Below are 17,602 nucleotides of genomic sequence, written 5' to 3' on the forward strand. Positions count from 1 at the left end.
AAAACAGGGAATAAACCGCCGATAATCAGTCGAGGACAAAATGCCGCAGTGGCTGGTCATTGGAATCTCGGGCGTCACCTGCGGTGGCAAGACCACGTTGGCCCACAGCCTGCACGACTACTTCAAGGGTCTCAGTGGAGCGCCGCTGTGGAACTCGCCCTACACCATTGGCGAGGTGCGTCTGATCTCGCAGGATGACTACTTTCTGCCCGTCGAGGACAAGCGACATCAGCGAAATGAGGCTTTGAATGCTATCAATTTTGAGTTGATTACATCGCTGGACATGGTGAAGATGCTGAACGACATAGCGCTTATTATCAAGGGTCGAAACGTGGCCCCCGAGCCGCCGGAGCAGCTGGTGACCTATGCCAACTTCGAGCACTACGCTTTGCAGTTTCAGCAGCAGTATCACTACAATGCCAACTACTACAAGCAGGCCAATGGCTATCAATATCCGCCGCATCATCAGCAGCAGAGGCATCATCATCATCATCACCATCAACAGCAGCAGCAGCAGCAAATGCAACAGCAGCAGCAGCACATCATGCGGATCAACGCACAGATTGCCGCCCAGCTGCGGGACAAGAAGATCAACTTCCTCCTGGTCGAGGGCTTCATGATCTTCAATCAGCCTGAGCTGCTGGCGCTGTGCAACCTGAAGTACCACTTCCATCTGCCCTACGAAAAGTGCTTCGAGCGGCGCAGCAAGCGCACCTACGATCCACCCGATGTCACCGGCTACTTTGAGCTCTGCGTTTGGCCGCATTACGAGAAGAACTTCAGCGAGTATCGCGACTGCAAGGACATCACATTCCTCAACGGCGAGATGGCCAAGGAGAAGATCTTTAAGTTCGTCCTCCAGCGCATCGTTCACTACTTCGAGGAGCGCTGCGAGGTGCCTGCTCCTGCTCCAGTCGTCTGTCCACCGCAGCAAAAGCGATTTGGAATGCTGTACGTGGGTCCGAGCAACAACAACGTGATGCCCACAGCCTGTCCCATGGAGCAGTAAATGTACAATAAAGAAAAATTGTATAGTAGTAGAATGTTAAGCGGTTCGAAAATTGTTTGAATTACTTCCCCGAAAAGTACCCTCTCCAAATTTAAGGCATACTTATAAGCAAATCTTAGGGTGGTTCGATTTTTGATGTACAAATCAACGAAATTAAATCTGTTAATTAGAGAAACCATAAATTTTAGCCACCGCAAAGTCCAAAGAAAATTGCAGTATTGCTTAGAGATATTCCTTAACCCATAAACCATACCCATATTCTTTCTATAGACACACAAATCGACCCGCCCTAGAATAGAACTTTCATTAGTTAGTCTTTATTTCGTATTAAGATAGTTATTATTGGGTGACATGGTCTCTCTCTATCGCAGAGAATCTTGTAACCAGATTGTGAAATGAAGAAACTCGGTTCAGGAATTCATATTTAGCTGTGCTAACTATTACACTTGTATTGTTTACTATTTACGTCATGGAATTTTTGCAAAAACCCCAACGAGGCATTCGGTGTGTGGGGCGTTTTTTTAATGGAGTCGAAAAGTTATTGTACTATATAATGGATATTTATATATACCTTGTAAATAACGTAGTGTATATTTACGAAATTTAAACCTAGCTTCTAAGACTATCACCTAATAGAATTATATATTTTTTCTTGTGCGAAACAAAACACACATGTATGTATGTACGAATAAACAGACATTTAACCGCATTTCGAACTAGTTAATTTGTTTATTCCGCTACAGAAGCCAATTGCCGCGATCCGTTTTAACACGGGACTCGTGGAACAGGACGAAAATAATAGTAATAAATATATAAATTATAAAATACATTCGTTAAATATACAGGCTTGCTGTTGTCATCGCCATGGGGGTTTAGTTAGTTGAAGGGGAGCGGAGGCCTGCCAATTTATTGCCAATTCAGTAAGTAGTTGGTGTTCCAATCGTGGTGGTCGGGCTACATGGATTATATCAATGTACTTCTTAATGCTTACAATTAAGGTAATAACTTTTTGCTTATATGATGCGTGATCGATCGAGCAGCAGCTAAAAGAGAACAATATTGTAAGTAAAATAGTAGGAATAGAGGGATGTTGTTTCTAGTAAAACTATTTATTTCACATAGAATTGAATAAAAAAATCAGTAGAAAGTTTCTACTATAGCCCTGCGTGAATCATTCAATTTTTGTTTTATAATAGAGTGCCATGAAATGAATGAATGAATAATTTTTATAAATTTTTTTAATTTGCCAGATTTTTTTTTGTACTTTCTTTTGAGAACAAAAAGCGGAAAATGTTTAACAAATCAATATTAACTGCTTAGAAAATAAAATTCATGCAGATTTAATCACAAAATGATGGCCCTTTCGTCTTCAAAAGAAATTGTCGTTTGAATTATTTCGGAATTCATTAAATTCTATTAAACTCAAAATTCAAATTCATTCAATTCTATTAAACTCAAAATTCTAATTAATATATATAACAAAAAATTCCAAATAATTCATTGAATTCATTCATGCAGGGCTTTAGTTTTCACTCACCCTTGGCTGCTCTTTCCTAGAGGGCATCCCAGTCGGTCTGACTGTTGTAGACCTCCTCCTCCAGCCAAACCGCATAGTTGGCCTTGAAGTAGTCCGTCAGCTCGACCTTGCGATCCCACCAGCCCGAGTGGCCAAAGAAGGCAAAGTCCGAGTGGGTGAGGATCTCGTCGCTGGGGAAGCCGCCCTCCACGCCATAATCGTTGAGCTGCTGCTGCTGTTGATTGTGGCCGTTATTGCCGCCGCCGCCTCCGTTGTTTCCATACCCATTGGCATCGCCATTATTGCCACAGCCATTGTTGCCCGCCATCATATTGGATTGCTGGGCATTCTCCGCATTCTGGGCGGCTGTCCCATTGTTTCCACACTTTTGGGTGGCCTCCGGATATCGTCGCAGGTTGAATCGATCCACGCAGGCACGCAAAGTGCACTCCTCCGCCTGGAAATCCCAGGGACGCGACTCCAGATCATTGCCAAAGGCCCAGTCGTCGTTCAGACGATGCCGCACCTTAGCGTAAATTGCACTCATGGTCTTCATGTTCGACTTGCGCCACTGGCGACCCAAGTATTTCGTTTGCATCTTGAGGAGCTTCAAGACATACAGCTGCATCATGGCGTGGCGAACCTTCAGGGTTTTCTTCAATATCGGTGCCGATTTAAACACCACCAGCATCATCACTCGCGAGTGCTTCCACTTGATGAGTTTGTTCAAAATGCGTAGCAGATTAATGCAGGAAAAGACATTCCGCCAGGAGTAAGGCTTATCGGACATCTCGCCGCCGTAAACAAAGCTATCGCCACTCAAATCCGGCTGCTCGCCAATCACACACGACGGGAAATCCAGCAGGGGAATAGAGTTCTTGGTGTTCACATACTCGGTGATTGTCTGATTAAAGAACTTCAATACGAGCGGTATGCAATTGGCGAAAACCAAATGCTGCGACATGAACTCAAACTGATAGACATGGTTGATTTTAAAGTGCTTGAGATAAAGCAGAATAATGGCCGAAACGGCCTTCACAATGATCTCCTTGTGGCGACCCATATCCACTGTGAGTTTGGTCGACTGAGTGGCCGTCAGCGGCATCTTCTTGGGCAGCACATCGGCCATTATGTTGATGCTCTCCGTCTTGGACTTTGAAGTGGGCGAAGCGGCCAGAAGGACTTTGAGCAAGGCAATCATATACTGTGGCAGGTTGGGCAGAATGGCCTGGTAGAGAACCTCCGCTGGCGTCATTTTAATCTCGTCCTCGTGCGTGGAAATCGGATTCCGGGCTATATCCTCCTCCTTCTTGATCTGCACATCGGCGAGGCTCATGTACATGTGCCGCTGCAGCGTCTTGAAGCCCTCGTGAATGGGTTGTGGCAGTCCAGCCAGACTCTCATGATCGCCAATTAGGGAATACCCGATGAATTTATTTCTTGATATATCCAGAAACTGATCGATGTCCTTCTGCCGCACCTTGGGCGTCCACGGCAGGCGGGCAGTGATCTGCACGGGCGGCACAGCAGCCGGCGGCTGTGTTGCGCTGGGCTGGTTGTTCGGATTGGCCGTCGAGGTGGTCGAGGAGGAGGATGAGGGATCGTCGTAGGGCCTGTAGTACTGGGAGAGCTCCTCCTCGCTTCCGTTTCCTCCATTGCCGCTGCCATTGTTGGCATTTGTCTGCCCCTCGTTGCCGCCCATCTCCATGTCGATTTGCTCCGGTTCGTCCAGGAAGCGCTGCTTCATCAGGGAGCGTCTATAGGAGAGGATAAAAATAAGTTAAAGGGTTGTTTTTTAGGCGTTTAAACTTTAAAGCAGGGACCGTAACTGTTATAAGTTTTATTTTTAAAGTCACACTTTAACAGTTGTCTTCTGATATGTAAAGTAAAACTCACAATTATTCTTTGAGTATTTCTTGAGTTTTATAATAAAAGCTGACAAATAACAGTTATTCGTCGTGATTAAAAATAAAACTACAACTTGATTTATGGCGGTTTTGTGGGTAAAATAATTTTTAAAAAAATATAGTTATAAAATATGCGCGGTTGCCTTTTTTTAAACAAATTTTTAGTAAGTTTTATAAAACACGGTTAGCATGTTTTTTCAATTATTTAATTTTTTCAAAAATGTCAAGGGAATAACGTTTATACATAAAAATCAATGGCTAATAAAAATAGTGGTGTAGTAAAAAAAAAATTTTAGGGAATAACTTTTATACATAAAAATCAATGGCTATTAAAAATAGTGGTGTAGTTAAACAAAAATTTTAGAGAATAACTTTTATCCATAAAAATCAAAAATTAAAAATCAATGGCTAATAAAAATAGTGGTGTATTAAAAAAAATGTTTTAGGACCCTTCTAAGTGCGTGATTTTTTTTTTTAAGAAAAATTTACAACAACAGTTATTCTGGGTCCCTGGTTTAAAGACTCCACTCACTTGAAGTTCTTCCGCGGATACTGGTTCTCCAGTATATCGGTGGCTGTGGCCGGCGGCGAGCTGGCCCTCATGCACTTGGTGACCTCCAGTGTGTCCTCGGTGATGGGATCCAGGCCCACCTTCACCCTATACTCATTCTTGAGATTCTTGAGCACATCCATGCCGCCCAAGCCGAGCAGCGAGACCTTCCACAGCAGCAGGACGACCTTCTTCATGGGAAACTGCGGGGCGGCGCCACTACAAAACCGGGTAATCATGCCCAGCAGCTTGACGGCGAGGAGTTCGCCATCGGGCAGTGGTGAGTTGATCTCCTGGACGAAAGAGTCCGCCAGCTCCTTGTAATCCTCGCTGCCTCGCTCTTTTTCATCCCGAATGGTTTCTGTAATAATGTAGAGCACGGAGAGAATCACACGGATGTCCGTGGAGTCCACCAGCGTGACATTGGTGATCTTAACGGCCACGATGTCCGGTGAACAGGCGCTCTCAATCTCCATGTTCAGGAGGTCGATGAACGAGGCAAAGACGCCCAGTTGGTGGAGCACCAGGACATTGTCCCTGGTGATCTGGTGCTGCTCCTCATCCGACTGAACCTCCGCCCAGCAACCTTGAGCGAGATAAAGGATACACCTGGCAGCCTGCATGCGAAAGGAGCGATCGGAGACCTCCAGCTGGTCCACCAGCTTCATCACAATGCCCCGCTGGGCGGCCGAGTCCTGCTTCTGCCAGTTGGGCGGCAGATCGTACAGCTCCATCTGATCCTCGAAGGCTTTGACGTTCATCTGGAATTCGCTGAATTCCGTGTAGCTGTAGAGCTCGGCGATCTCGTTCTGGTAGCCATCCACATCGGAGTAAACGAAGTCCAAGTCGGGACCATCGCAGTTGGCGTCCGCGTCGTGGGTGTCCTGCTCGAAGGAGTTGTTTATGGATGAGAGCATCATTTTGGGACTGGAGTCTCCTCTTTTTCGCCAGGTGTAATGTCCTATATATATGTGTGTGTGTGTGTTTGGCTATGCGTGCGTATGTGTATCCTGCGGCGGTGGGCGGCGGTACGCGCCTTGCCTGGGCGTGGCTGCCTCTGCTCGCTGGCTTTCCCTTATCTTTAGCTCTCTAGCAGGCGCTCATTGCGGTCTTCAAGCAATGCATTTCACTCGCAAATTTCGTCTACAATTTGTTTCTCGCCAATAACAAAAACGCACAATGGAAAAAGAAGAAAATTGGTACGACCGTTTGCGGTGTGGGTGGAAAATACTAAAAAGACTGGATGGGGCAAGGCCGGGTGAACGGTTGTGGCAACGCCGGCTAAGATAACCAGTATTTTGAATTGAAAACACAATAACCACTATTTTGAATTTGTTTATTAGAGCCCTGCACGAGTATACTCGAAATGCCCTTTGACTCAAATTTCAGAAAAACGGTTCGAGTAAATCAGCTCATAGAAATTTTCGGATCAAGTAGCTCAGCTCACACATTTTTACGTTGAGCTGTTTGTTTGATCGAAAAAAAGCAAGTATAGTAGATCATAGATCATGTTTAGTAGATCAAGTATCCGAACATACCTAAAAAATGTTATGTAGGAACAGAGCTCAAAAGTGTTATGTAGGTACAGAGCTCAACAATGTTATGTAGGAACAGATCTTTTGTAGGAAAAGCAATCTGATTGAAGAAATTCGGAGAATATTATATTGCTTAATATTTTAATTAATTTACTTATAGCAGTTCAACGTTTCTTATTTTGGCTAATAAGTTGTTTTGATGTTATAAATTTGTATTTGTTTGTATTACAGTTTAAGAACTTTTATATATGTTATCTGTCCAGCCATCTGTTGTAACGCTGTACCCGATACCTTGTTTTCTGTTTTCGCATATCTCCGTTTTTACACGATTCTGATGCACAGCATACAATTTCGAGATTTGTCTTGAAACAGTAGTTGGGTGCGGAAGCACAGAAGTCGCCTTTAAATTCTGACCTAACTTCGATCCGAGTCTTATTAATGCATACGCCATTTTTAAAAGGCCTGAGTCTGCTAATAGCTCAAAAGGCCGACAGTTTTCGACGGTTCACTCTGCTGCCAATTTAACAATTTTTGACTTCGTTTCGTTGTCAATTTTCACTTCTGCACACAAAAAAAAAACTTAGTAAAATCAACTGTAATAATTGTCAAACAGGCCCCAACCAGCAAAATTGTCAATTCTACTAAGTAAATAGTCATTTCACAACAACAAAATACACACAATTAGCAAAGACACAAACCCAAAGCAAAAACAAAATACACGTAACTATTTTAATAGTTACGTAACTATCTTTGTTGGTCAATTTTACCAAGCAAATTTTTTTGTGTGTGGCTCATCTTCGCATTTTGGCTCAAGAGCTTTAAAGCATTTATGCCTAGCCAAATTAGATGTAGAGTTGCTATACTTGACTGCATGTGAACACTTTTTGCATGCTACGACGTTGGTTATTTCTTCTCCCTTTTCATTTAGAACGTTTCCGAAAATTTCCCATACTTCGCTTCTTCCACGTTTCTGGCTTATGGTAAAAGTACCAGATAAAACCTTCATCCTGATTTCATCCAAGCTTAGCTGAGACTAATTAGACTTTAAAATTGTTACCAAAGTGTAGATGCTTTGGCGATACTTACCTGTGGTACAGAAGCCATTACGAATGTTACGAAAAACTATATAAAGAAATAATAATTACGAACTCGCTCGTTTTATTAGCCGGAAATATTTGACACTAGACCCTGTGAGCTGTTCGGTCTGTTCGGGCTGTCCGAGTAATCTGAGCTGTTTGACTTGTTTGCTTTGCTGTTGTGAGCTGTTTGAACTGAACTGTTTTAAAGGTATCCGTTAGGCATATGAGCTTGTTTGGAGCTGTTACTTGCTTACTCGATAATTCTATGACCTATGACTCGAAAGTCACAAACAAACAAACAAACTCTAGCTCAGAGCTGTTTACGAGTCTACTCGTGCAGGGCTCTATTGTTTATGAAACTTTGCTTAAAAGTTGGAAATTTTTAGTTTATGTTGACTATGAACCATATTATCGTATTTGGAGAATTAAAGATGAAGTTTAATATGAATTAAATAGTTATCTTTTGAGGGCCCCTTCAGTTTTTTTCTTTTTATTCAGTTTGTAGCTTCTTTATTTATAAACGGTTACTTTCAAATTCAAAAATATAGAAGTCAAAGCTCTTTTCCGTGCCCCACCTGGCAACTCTGAAAAAGCTCTTACCCAATGTGACCAGAGATTAAAAAACCCTTAATACCGGTAAAAAGGAAAGCACTCACACATATAAAATAGGGTTTCGCAAGTCGCCGGTTTTAGTTTTATTTACGCTCAGAAATCGAAAAGAAACAAAGAAAGTGCCCAGTGCAATTAGTCATTGATATTACGACATAAGTAAGCCCAAACATCAAGTGTTTTGCGGAGATAAAGCGAGTCATATCAGGTCGACGACCAGCCGAGAAGAATAAAGAAAGGGAAAACAATCGAATACGAATCGAAATCTGTACTTTGCACCCGATTTTCGAACATATCAGCGTGAGCTTGCAGAATCAGTCATTCTATTTGTATCCCTGCATCCATCCAAAAGTCCGAGCAGATCGTGGTGAAATCAAAGATATATACCCAGTACATATAGTCGAAAAATAAATAACACAATGGCCGGTCGTTCCATCGTGCACTTTTTTTTCGGCTCTATAGCGATTGCCTTAGGATCGTATATCTACTTTACCATGCAAGTAATTACCCATTATTCAGAACCATAACTCTCCCTTCTCAAATTGCTGTCATTTCTACGTACGCGAATCGAAAATAATGGCTTGCATGTGAAATTTAGCGGCAAAATGGATTGGCATTCCGGTGACGTGGGCCAATCCTGACCGGAATAGAGGTCACATTGCGTGACCCAATCCCTGACCACCACCGGCCATTAAATCGCGTGACTCACTGGGAACCAGAACATACATCATACATATGCAGATGGGCCCAGACTTTGACTTTGACCCTCATGCATTATGCAGCGTCACTGTGATTAGTGGTCAATTGGCCAAGGGCGGTAGTTCGAGGTCGATGGTATAGGATTTGGATCTGATAACCACCCCATAAATACCCGACATTCAGTCTGACTTATCATACCTTCAGTATTTAGAATTCCTTAATCACAATTACTAAACAAAGTTACACAATCTTCAATGGTGATAATGGAAGTGTTTACGACAGATAGTATATAAATACATTTTTAATTTGGAATAAAATGATAGAAACTAGCTGAATGCTTTTTTTAATATCCAATCAGTATCTTAGTTCTCTAAGATAGAATTTCTTTAGAAGATTGGTAGTTAAAATATTGTATAGAAAAAAGAGAACGACCTATGGGAAGATATATAAAAAAACCTGTTCACTAAAAAGTTAAATGCTTTCTAATTTACCATATGGATTTTTTTCAATTTTATCCAATTGATTTTTTATTATTTAATGTATCTGAAGATAAAAAAAATTAGGAACAAATTTTTAATACACCTCTATATCCCTCATTTTATGAATATCTTATTAAACAAACCATTTCACAAAAAATTTTTTATCCTACACTAACACTTAAATAACATAATGTTTTTCAAGACACTAATTACTCATAATTTAAACTTGTAGACTTGTTTTTAATGTCATATATTTTTGTAGAAACTGTTCTGACAACCTGCCTCTTAATTTTTCCAAAATTAAACTTTCTACTCAAGTAATCCTACACTTATCCATGCAGTAAATTTTAAAGTACACTTTTACACTAGTCCTTCCATTCCTAAATTTTCTCAAAAAATCTGCCTGGTTATTTGCAGCGTTTGAAGTATGAGTCTCAGGCAGTTTCAGAACATTTCCCGCCAGGCCCTCAGGTGCTATTCAATCAGGAGGACCCTAAGTCCCGCCCTCCAGTTGAGTCAGGGTCACAGGCAGGGCCTCCGCCTCTGCACCGTCCTGCTTCCCGTGAGCTGTGCGGCCACATCCGCCACATCCGCCACTTCCGCCTCCACAGCCGCCCAGTACTCCACAGCAGCTGCCGTGAGTTCAGCACCACTGACACTGATAGTTGATTAGCTCTTAATCCGTTGACTAACTCAGTTGCTTGTCTCTATGCCAAACTAAACGTTGTTGCCTTTGCCTTTGCCTCTGCCTGTGTTCTCTGTTTTCTGTTTCTTGTTCTATTATATATCATATTCATATGTGGAATGGGTCGATTTTGATACAGAATATAACCATATATGTTGAGAAGAGTAATCTATCGAAATTCTCTTTTATTTTCTCATTTACACTTATTTTTTTTACCAATCATAACAATACTTTTAAATAAATTCTATTTAAATAGAAATATTCGTAAAATTCTTTATAATATCCTCAGTTATAGTTATTTTCCCTTACCAATCACAGAAAAAATTCTAAATGAACTCTATTTATATACAAATATTCGCAAAATGTTTGATTATTAATTGATCTTATCTTATCTATAGGCATACACCTGCATTTTCGAGTGCTACGAGCTTCCTTATTGTTATAAAAATCAATGTGATAATGTTTTTTCGTCAATAAATGATTAATTACCTGATTAAAGTTCACTCTAAAGATTAAAATTCGTATTTATGTTGAAAAATCAGCAAGTAATGGTTAAAAAAAACATTGAACCGCCAGATTAAAATTTACTTTTAAGATTAAAATTAAAATTTAGGTTAAATATTTTGCAGGTGATAGCAGACAATAATATAATTTGAAAATATCAAGAAATACCTATTAAATATTTTTAAAGATCTTGAAAATGTTGTTAAAGGATACTTTTATTATTTCTTAAATTAGTTTATCCCAAAATCGACCCATTCCTTTCTCACTCACAACATATTCCCCATGACTAATCACCTAATTTTCCATTTCTTCCAGATCGACATGTCTGCTAACGGAGATTACAAGAACGCCGCCTCGATCTACGAGTTCACGGTGAAGGATACCCATGGCAATGATATTTCCCTGGAGAAGTACAAGGGCAAGGTGGTCCTTGTGGTGAACATCGCCTCCAAGTGCGGCCTGACCAAGAACAATTACGAGAAGCTGACGGATCTGAAGGAGAAGTACGGCGAGCGCGGACTGGTGATCCTGAACTTCCCGTGCAATCAGTTTGGATCCCAGATGCCGGAGGCCGATGGCGAGGCCATGGTTTGCCATCTGCGCGACTCGAAGGCTGACATTGGAGAGGTCTTCGCCAAGGTAAGCGAATGCGAATTAAGCATTACTAGTAGAGTCATTTTATAACACTAAGCCCTTCCTTTCAGGTCGATGTGAATGGCGATAACGCTGCGCCCTTGTACAAATACCTGAAGGCCAAGCAGACGGGCACCTTGGGCAGCGGAATCAAGTGGAACTTCACCAAGTTCCTGGTGAACAAGGAGGGCCTGCCCATCAACCGATATGCCCCGACCACCGATCCCATGGACATTTCGAAGGACATTGAGAAACTGCTGTAGATCCTCGTCTATAGATGTTTAGATATATCTTATGGACTGTGTTTTTCGCGTAGCTTTAGCTTGTAACCAACCACATGCACCGCATGTTATATATATTGTCTACCCATTTGCTGGTTTTTGATTCCCACCCACAAACATAATAAACGCCATTTGTGGTTACCACACCATTTGTTTTGGCTTTTTGCCCATGCAGGGCACGTATTTGGTTGGGGAATGAAAATTAAACTTACCATGCTAACACGAGACCGCTGAATGCGCTTGTTGGAACCAGTTAAGCTGCAGACCATTTGGATGGCAGACTGGATGCACTGCATCTTGGCGGACTTGAGTGCGTTCATGTGCTCGTAGTATTGATTCCACTGCATCGCAGTTCCAGATTCCATAGGTCCCAGCAATTGTATAACTGTGGGGTTTATTTTGTTTAGTGATATCTAGAAATGTTGGGGTGTCAAAATGGAGTACTGATCATTGAATATCAATTTTAATTTAATTCCAACTTTTTACAAATGTGTAAATAAAAAAAATATATATAAAAAAGGAAAGCACGTTTTTAAAATGTACATTGTAATTTAAAAAACTGGTTTAGCTTTGTGACCAAGTTGATTTCATTCATTATAAAATGTATTAATTAGTTCAAAGGACCTCGATCAATTAGTGTTATTTCGCAAACCATATTTGTTTTTAACCATATACAGTGCATATAATTTATTATCAGAAAAATTTAGAATAATATTTTGGATTATATTTTTATTAATTCCAACTCTCTTCCTTTATTTGGCCTACTTTTCTGCTCTATATGACTTTGACTTTATTGGTGGTAAATTAAGTTTGCAGAAACAAACAGAAATACTTCACATTAACCTTTACCTTCTTTCCGAATTCGAGTGCCCGAATTCGCCAAAACTTCGGTGGCGCAACTTTGCCTGACCAGCACCCCCAAAATTCGAATACATTAACCTATTGGGGGGCCGATCTCCAGTTGCTGCTCCTCCTACTCCTCCGCCTTCTCCACTGGGACAGTTCAACGTCTCGGCTCCGATTTCAAGTTCAAACTAGTTGCCAACGGAGCGGCGATTCCGATTCAGATTCCGACCTTCCGACAATTACATGAAAATGCTGCACTGACCTTTTACGGATGCTAACGAAATTCGGTGTCGAGATCAAAACAGGCAGAGAAAAAGATGTATAAAATCGGGATATAAACTTAGAAACACTTTTAATCTGTATTTTTATTCTAAAATATTATAGTATTTAATACTTTTACTTAAAAGTGGAAATTTAACAGCTTTTTATTTAAAATTCTCCTGACAATAAATGAATAAAATTTTTAAAATTCTATTCTAATAAATTTGAAATTATAGGTATAAAATATCTTTAAAATAATTGTGATAATTTATTAATATTTCGGATAACATTTCAAATTTTTTTGTCAATTATAATTTTAGAATTTGAACTAAAAACGAAGCACTGACTATAATAAGTTATAACCCAAGATATGTATAGGATAATACAAATTATTGATCCAAACTTTTTTGATGAAATTGCCCGTGAAAAATAAAAGCCTTTCTTTCCTTGTTCAATATGTGTAATATTCTGAAGGCAATACTAGTGTATTTCACTAAATATATTTATTTCCATTATAAGGATACATTTTCTCTCAGTGTTGGTGCGTGCCACACAAGTGTGAAGCGATGACAGCAATTTGTTGAATGCATCATCGATCAAAAGCGATCGCTCCATCGCCAGGCCAAAAATGCCTTTAATTGTAGAACTGGGTTAAGCATCTGAGACTCATCCCTAAACAGTTTGGCCCAGGTCAGTGTTCAGTATTGAAGCTACTGTAGCTACATGCTGATATTCCCAATGCTGCAGTTGACTTTGACACTGATCGCTGCGATTGCGATCGCTCCCCCGAAAATTGCGATTCCGAATCCACCTGAAATCCGTATAAATATGCGGAGCACACTCCATCGATCGATCAGACAGCTTTGGTCAGTTGCTTTGTTGCTTTGGAGGTGGTCAGCAGTGAATAGGACGGCAGTGATTGGACTTGGATATAGGATTTCGGATTGGAAAGGATCTACAGGATGCTACGAGGACTGCTAGTGCTCCTGCTGGTGGCTGGGAGCCAAGTGGAGGCGGCCACCCATGTGAACATCTCGATTGCCCAGCAACCGGCCACAAATCCCGCGGATGTCAAGTACTTGGAGGGCAGTGCTCCGGCGGAACTGAGGGCAGGTCCCCAGAGGGACTCGGAGGATCAGCAGTTTCAGCGGATTCAGGAGCGACAGCAGCAGGTTCAGATGGTTCCACAATCCCAAATGCAACAGCAACAGGTGGTTCAAACCCAGCAGCAGCAGCAACAACAGGGAACTCAGCAGTTGTCCCCTCGCCAGGGATTGGGATTGCAGCCCCCGGTTCAGGGTCAACCCATGCCCAAGAACGGACGACTGCCTCGTAGGCGAAACCACAGCAGACGCCCCTCCATCCACCAGCAGCCACCCAGTCCTCATAGTGGCCAATTCCGACAGCGCAACCAGCAGCTCCGCCAGAATCAGGAGTTCGAGCGGTACATCCAGTCCTATCACAGCCATGGACCCACTGTGGAGACGGTGAGTGAATTTATCAGTTTAAATATTCATTTTAGAGATTTTAAAAAGAGAGGGAGTGAATAAATTTAAATAGGTAATATTTTTAAATAATTAGAAACAAAAAACTGTTATTTTCTTTAACTAATGCCATTTTAATAAGAGTTCTAAGATTTGCTTTTAAAATATAATTTCTTTATGTGCTGACCATCTGAAATCTTCGAAATTTGTATTCACACCATCTTTCAGAGATTTTAAAAAGACAATTAGAGAATTAATTAAATTAGGCAATATTTTTAAATAACTAGAAAGGAAAAACTGCTGTTTTTTTAACTACTGCCATTTTAATGAGAGTTCTAAGATTTGTTTTCAAAATATAATTTCTTTATGTGCTGATCATCTGAAATCTTCTTTTTAAAGATGTTAGTCACAAAAGACCTTCTGGATTTTCAAAGATATTATTTTTTTCCAAGAAAGTTTAAAGATATTTTAAAGTAAAATTTATTGAAGTGCTGGGTAGATCTCATATGTATGTTCTGAACTCCTTTATAAACTCAAATATAAATTCAGTAAAAAAACACTGCACAAAGGAGGAGTTAAAAAAATTTTAAAAAAGTTAAACTATTTGCTTATAATTCTCCCATTTTTATTCTATTTATATTTTCAACTACAAAATAGGCAGACCTTAAATGAAAGAGATATGATAATTAGTTAGTTAATTAAATTATAAGGAGAGAATACAATATAGTGCATTCGTTTAAAACGAACCCTTTTTTTTCAATTAATAATACGGTTAACTGGCTAAATAAATCCCATAATTCCCAGGTCTACGAGTCATCGAATCCTGCGCCCCAGCGCTACACCCAAACGAGCTCCGGAGTGAGTTCCTCTTCCTCCGTGGAAGATGCTGCTCCCCAGAAGCTAGTTTCCATTGGAGGAGGTCGTCGATCCCAGCAGCTGCGCATGTTTGAGCGCCAGGTGGCTGCTCCAGTTTCCTCCTCCCAGGTGCAAAGTGCCAATGTGGAGGCGGCCCAGGACAGCAAACCCATCTACGAGCCACCTCAGGCGCCCATCCAAACGGCCAACATTGCTCCCGCTGTGACCTCCAGTTCATCATCCTCGTCGGGAGGGGCCAGTTCCTCCTCCTCGTCGTCTTCTTCCTCGTCCTCCGGAGCTCCTGCTCCCTCTAATCCTCCAGCTGATCCTGGTTTCAATCCAGCCACCAGTTACAATCGTCCTAGTTACGATCAGAATGGATTTAACTACGAGGATGCCCAGGAGGTGGACTACCAGGATCAGTATCCCCCCGAAGTGAGTGACGATAGTCAAGGGGGCTACGAGGATTATGCGGATCAATCTGGTTACCAGGGCGGTTCTGGCTACCTGCCACCTGCTCCTCCGAGGAGTTACTCTCCTCCCCAGCGTCCCCTGGTCACCAAGACCATCCAGATAGTCCAGCCCGCCTTGAAGGCCAAGAAATACGAGGTTCGCCATCCGGCCATCCAAAAGGAATTCTACGACATCGAGGAGAGGGTGGTGATCAAACCAGCTGGTACTTTGGTGGTGGAGCTGGAGCATCCGGTGGCCAAGATTCCCAAGGGAGAGACGCTCCTCCCGCTGGGTCATCCTCATCCCGCCGTGGCCTCTGCCTATAGTAATGGAAATAGTGGACAGATTCAGAGCTATAACCAAAATGTTCCGGAATACAGACCTTCTTATGATGCAGCTTCATCTTCTAAAGATCAGCAGACCACCACCATTGGCTCCAGTGTCACTACCATGCCCTCCTATGACCAGGCACCCAAGGATGACTTTGTGGAGGCGCGTTTGCAGCAGCAGCAGCCACTGGGCGATGTCACTGATGGCGGCGGAAAGAGCTCACCCACTTTTGTGACCGGAGTAGATCCCCAAGGAAATGCAGTGAAGATCAACTCCAAGCACCTGTCACCCAACATGGTTCAGAGGGTCGAGCCTGAACAGGATTACTCCCGTTCCGGTCAGCGGGTTTACCAACAGAGGAACAACTTCAATAGGCAGCCTTATAACGAAGATGATGACTACTTCTCCGGGGAGTATCTGCCCAATGTGAATGCTGGTAATCTTGAGACGAAGCCTGCGAGATTGGAATTGGCCGAGGAGGAGGAGGAGCGACCCACGCAGATCATCAAGCATGAGCACAAGATTCATTTGCCTCCTTCCCAGCACAATATTTATTTAGGTCACAATCGTCAGGTGCCTTTGAAGGAACGGAGAATCCAGGAGGTTCCCGCCCAGGTGACCGAAATTAAACCCTATCTGAGGAACCATGTGGGATCCACGGTGGTCTATGCCAAATCTCAGTCTCCTAGAACTTATTACAATCAACCCTCCAGGCAAAGAGTGGCCGAGGAGCTGGACTACAGTGCTCCCTACTCACAGATGAGGTTCAGTCCGGCTAACCAGCAATCCTCTAGGATCGTGCAATCCCCCCAATTCAGATACAACCAGGAAAGCAAGTCCTCTAGGCTGGTAGAGGCACCTAAAAAGGAAGAGGAACCCAAGAAGGAGCAGCAGAATACCCACATTCAGATCCAAATAGCCAATGATCAGGATAAATCCGCTGTAGTGGCCACCACAGTGACTCCAGATTGCGATAAAAGATCAGAGATTAGGGAGCAGAAATCCCAGCGCCTGGTGGAGGCACCCAGTTCCGAGGTGACCGCCACTCAGGCCACTTCCACCCAATCGAAACCCAGCCAACCCGATGTGGATGTATCTCTAAACGGAGCCGCTGGGCATCTGAAACCCAATGAGCGGGTAATTGCAGCCACTGCTGCACCCACCGATGCCTCGGCCACCAGTGAGACCTTCCACAAGCGACGCATCGTGGTCAATCATCCATTTCAGACGGTTCGCGAGGTCGTGGAGCACGAACCCTTCACCAACTACCATCAGATTCAGGTGAATGAGCCCGCTCCTCCTTCGCATTATCATCAGGCGTACTATCAACCATCGCAGCAGACCCACGGGAGTCTGGTCCACTTCCAGACTTCCTCCACCCATGGCAATCTCTACTCTCCTTACGGATAAACTGGGATCCAGGATAGAACCCAAGTTGAACCACGAACGAACACGGCCAATGCATTTCCTTTGCTAATTGTTATCTTAGTTTTAGTTTAGATCGTAAGGTGGAACCCAAAAATCAAATTGGTGGAAGGGCCCTTTCCATGACGATGACCCTGATCTTCTTTCGCATTAATTCGATTTAAACGCCTAGGCTTAAGTGCAGTTTTACTTGCCAACAATAAAGTGCATACAAAATGCTAAAAAAAAAAAGAGTTTTCATATTGAGGGGTTTCCCTAAACTGTGGAATTGTTGAAAATTCAACAGAAAATTTCAGCAATTAAGGAAACGACCCAAAATGGTTCCTGTTGAATTTTCAAACAGCTCTTATTTGTTAAAAAGTTTTACGGAACTTAAAACATGTAAAATTTTTTTCATCTAGTTACTGCCTAAAATTGTTACCAAGGTAAAAATAACTTTCTAAGTTGATTTTGAAATAATTA

General features: G+C 42.1%; 4 protein-coding genes across 6 annotated transcripts; 3 read left to right on the forward strand and 1 right to left on the reverse strand.

Moving 5' to 3' along the window:
- Nucleotides 1-40: 40 nt before the first annotated feature.
- On the forward strand, nucleotides 41-1,718 carry LOC108059928 (nicotinamide riboside kinase 1). The gene has a single exon (XM_017145410.3). The coding sequence runs from the start codon at nucleotides 41-43 to the stop codon at nucleotides 1,007-1,009; it is 969 nt and encodes a 322-aa protein (XP_017000899.2). The 3' UTR covers nucleotides 1,010-1,718.
- On the reverse strand, nucleotides 1,709-11,914 carry Strip (striatin interacting protein). Its single transcript, XM_017145408.3, has 4 exons — nucleotides 11,699-11,914; nucleotides 4,965-5,866; nucleotides 2,547-4,282; nucleotides 1,709-2,052 (listed from the first exon to the last, which is right to left on the reverse strand). The coding sequence occupies exons 1-3, from the start codon at nucleotides 11,849-11,851 to the stop codon at nucleotides 2,563-2,565; spliced, it is 2,775 nt and encodes a 924-aa protein (XP_017000897.3). The 5' UTR covers nucleotides 11,852-11,914; the 3' UTR covers nucleotides 1,709-2,052; nucleotides 2,547-2,562.
- Gtpx (Glutathione peroxidase homolog with thioredoxin peroxidase activity) lies at nucleotides 8,233-11,635 on the forward strand. 3 transcript variants are annotated; one of them, XM_017145412.3, is made up of 4 exons: nucleotides 8,244-8,364; nucleotides 9,801-10,020; nucleotides 10,888-11,211; nucleotides 11,277-11,635. In XM_017145412.3, exons 2-4 carry the CDS (start codon nucleotides 9,811-9,813, stop codon nucleotides 11,466-11,468), a joined length of 726 nt encoding a protein of 241 aa, XP_017000901.2. In that variant the 5' UTR covers nucleotides 8,244-8,364; nucleotides 9,801-9,810; the 3' UTR covers nucleotides 11,469-11,635. The 3 variants fall into 3 exon arrangements, with proteins under 3 accessions (XP_017000903.1, XP_017000901.2, XP_017000902.1); XM_017145414.3 differs by lacking the exon at nucleotides 9,801-10,020 and having other exon boundaries at nucleotides 8,233-8,364; XM_017145413.3 differs by lacking the exons at nucleotides 8,244-8,364; nucleotides 9,801-10,020 and adding an exon at nucleotides 8,557-8,705.
- Nucleotides 11,915-13,325: 1,411 nt separating the features above from the next.
- On the forward strand, nucleotides 13,326-17,125 carry LOC108059897 (uncharacterized). The gene is made up of 2 exons (XM_017145361.3): nucleotides 13,326-14,080; nucleotides 14,882-17,125. Exons 1-2 carry the CDS (start codon nucleotides 13,556-13,558, stop codon nucleotides 17,123-17,125), a joined length of 2,769 nt encoding a protein of 922 aa, XP_017000850.2. The 5' UTR covers nucleotides 13,326-13,555.
- Nucleotides 17,126-17,602: the final 477 nt, after the last annotated feature.

The sequence above is a fragment of the Drosophila takahashii genome, chromosome 3L (assembly GCF_030179915.1).
Source record: "Drosophila takahashii strain IR98-3 E-12201 chromosome 3L, DtakHiC1v2, whole genome shotgun sequence".
NCBI lineage: Eukaryota > Metazoa > Arthropoda > Insecta > Diptera > Drosophilidae > Drosophila > Drosophila takahashii.

Excerpts from the sequence above, each read along its gene's own strand:
- LOC108059928 (XM_017145410.3), top strand. The coding sequence starts at position 41 with ATGCCGCAGTGGCTGGTCATTGGAATCTCGGGCGTCACCTGCGGTGGC.
- Gtpx (XM_017145412.3), top strand. The coding sequence starts at position 9,811 with ATGAGTCTCAGGCAGTTTCAGAACATTTCCCGCCAGGCCCTCAGGTGC. Across the intron at positions 10,021-10,887 it reads AGTACTCCACAGCAGCTGCC|ATCGACATGTCTGCTAACGG; the intron begins GTGAGTTCAGCA and ends CATTTCTTCCAG. Across the intron at positions 11,212-11,276 it reads TTGGAGAGGTCTTCGCCAAG|GTCGATGTGAATGGCGATAA; the intron begins GTAAGCGAATGC and ends CCTTCCTTTCAG.
- Strip (XM_017145408.3), bottom strand. The coding sequence starts at position 11,851 with ATGGAATCTGGAACTGCGATGCAGTGGAATCAATACTACGAGCACATG. Across the intron at positions 5,867-11,698 it reads AGCGGTCTCGTGTTAGCATG|GACACCCACGACGCGGACGC; the intron begins GTAAGTTTAATT and ends TCCTTCGAGCAG. Across the intron at positions 4,283-4,964 it reads TATCCGCGGAAGAACTTCAA|ACGCTCCCTGATGAAGCAGC; the intron begins GTGAGTGGAGTC and ends CCTCTCCTATAG.
- LOC108059897 (XM_017145361.3), top strand. The coding sequence starts at position 13,556 with ATGCTACGAGGACTGCTAGTGCTCCTGCTGGTGGCTGGGAGCCAAGTG. Across the intron at positions 14,081-14,881 it reads ATGGACCCACTGTGGAGACG|GTCTACGAGTCATCGAATCC; the intron begins GTGAGTGAATTT and ends CATAATTCCCAG.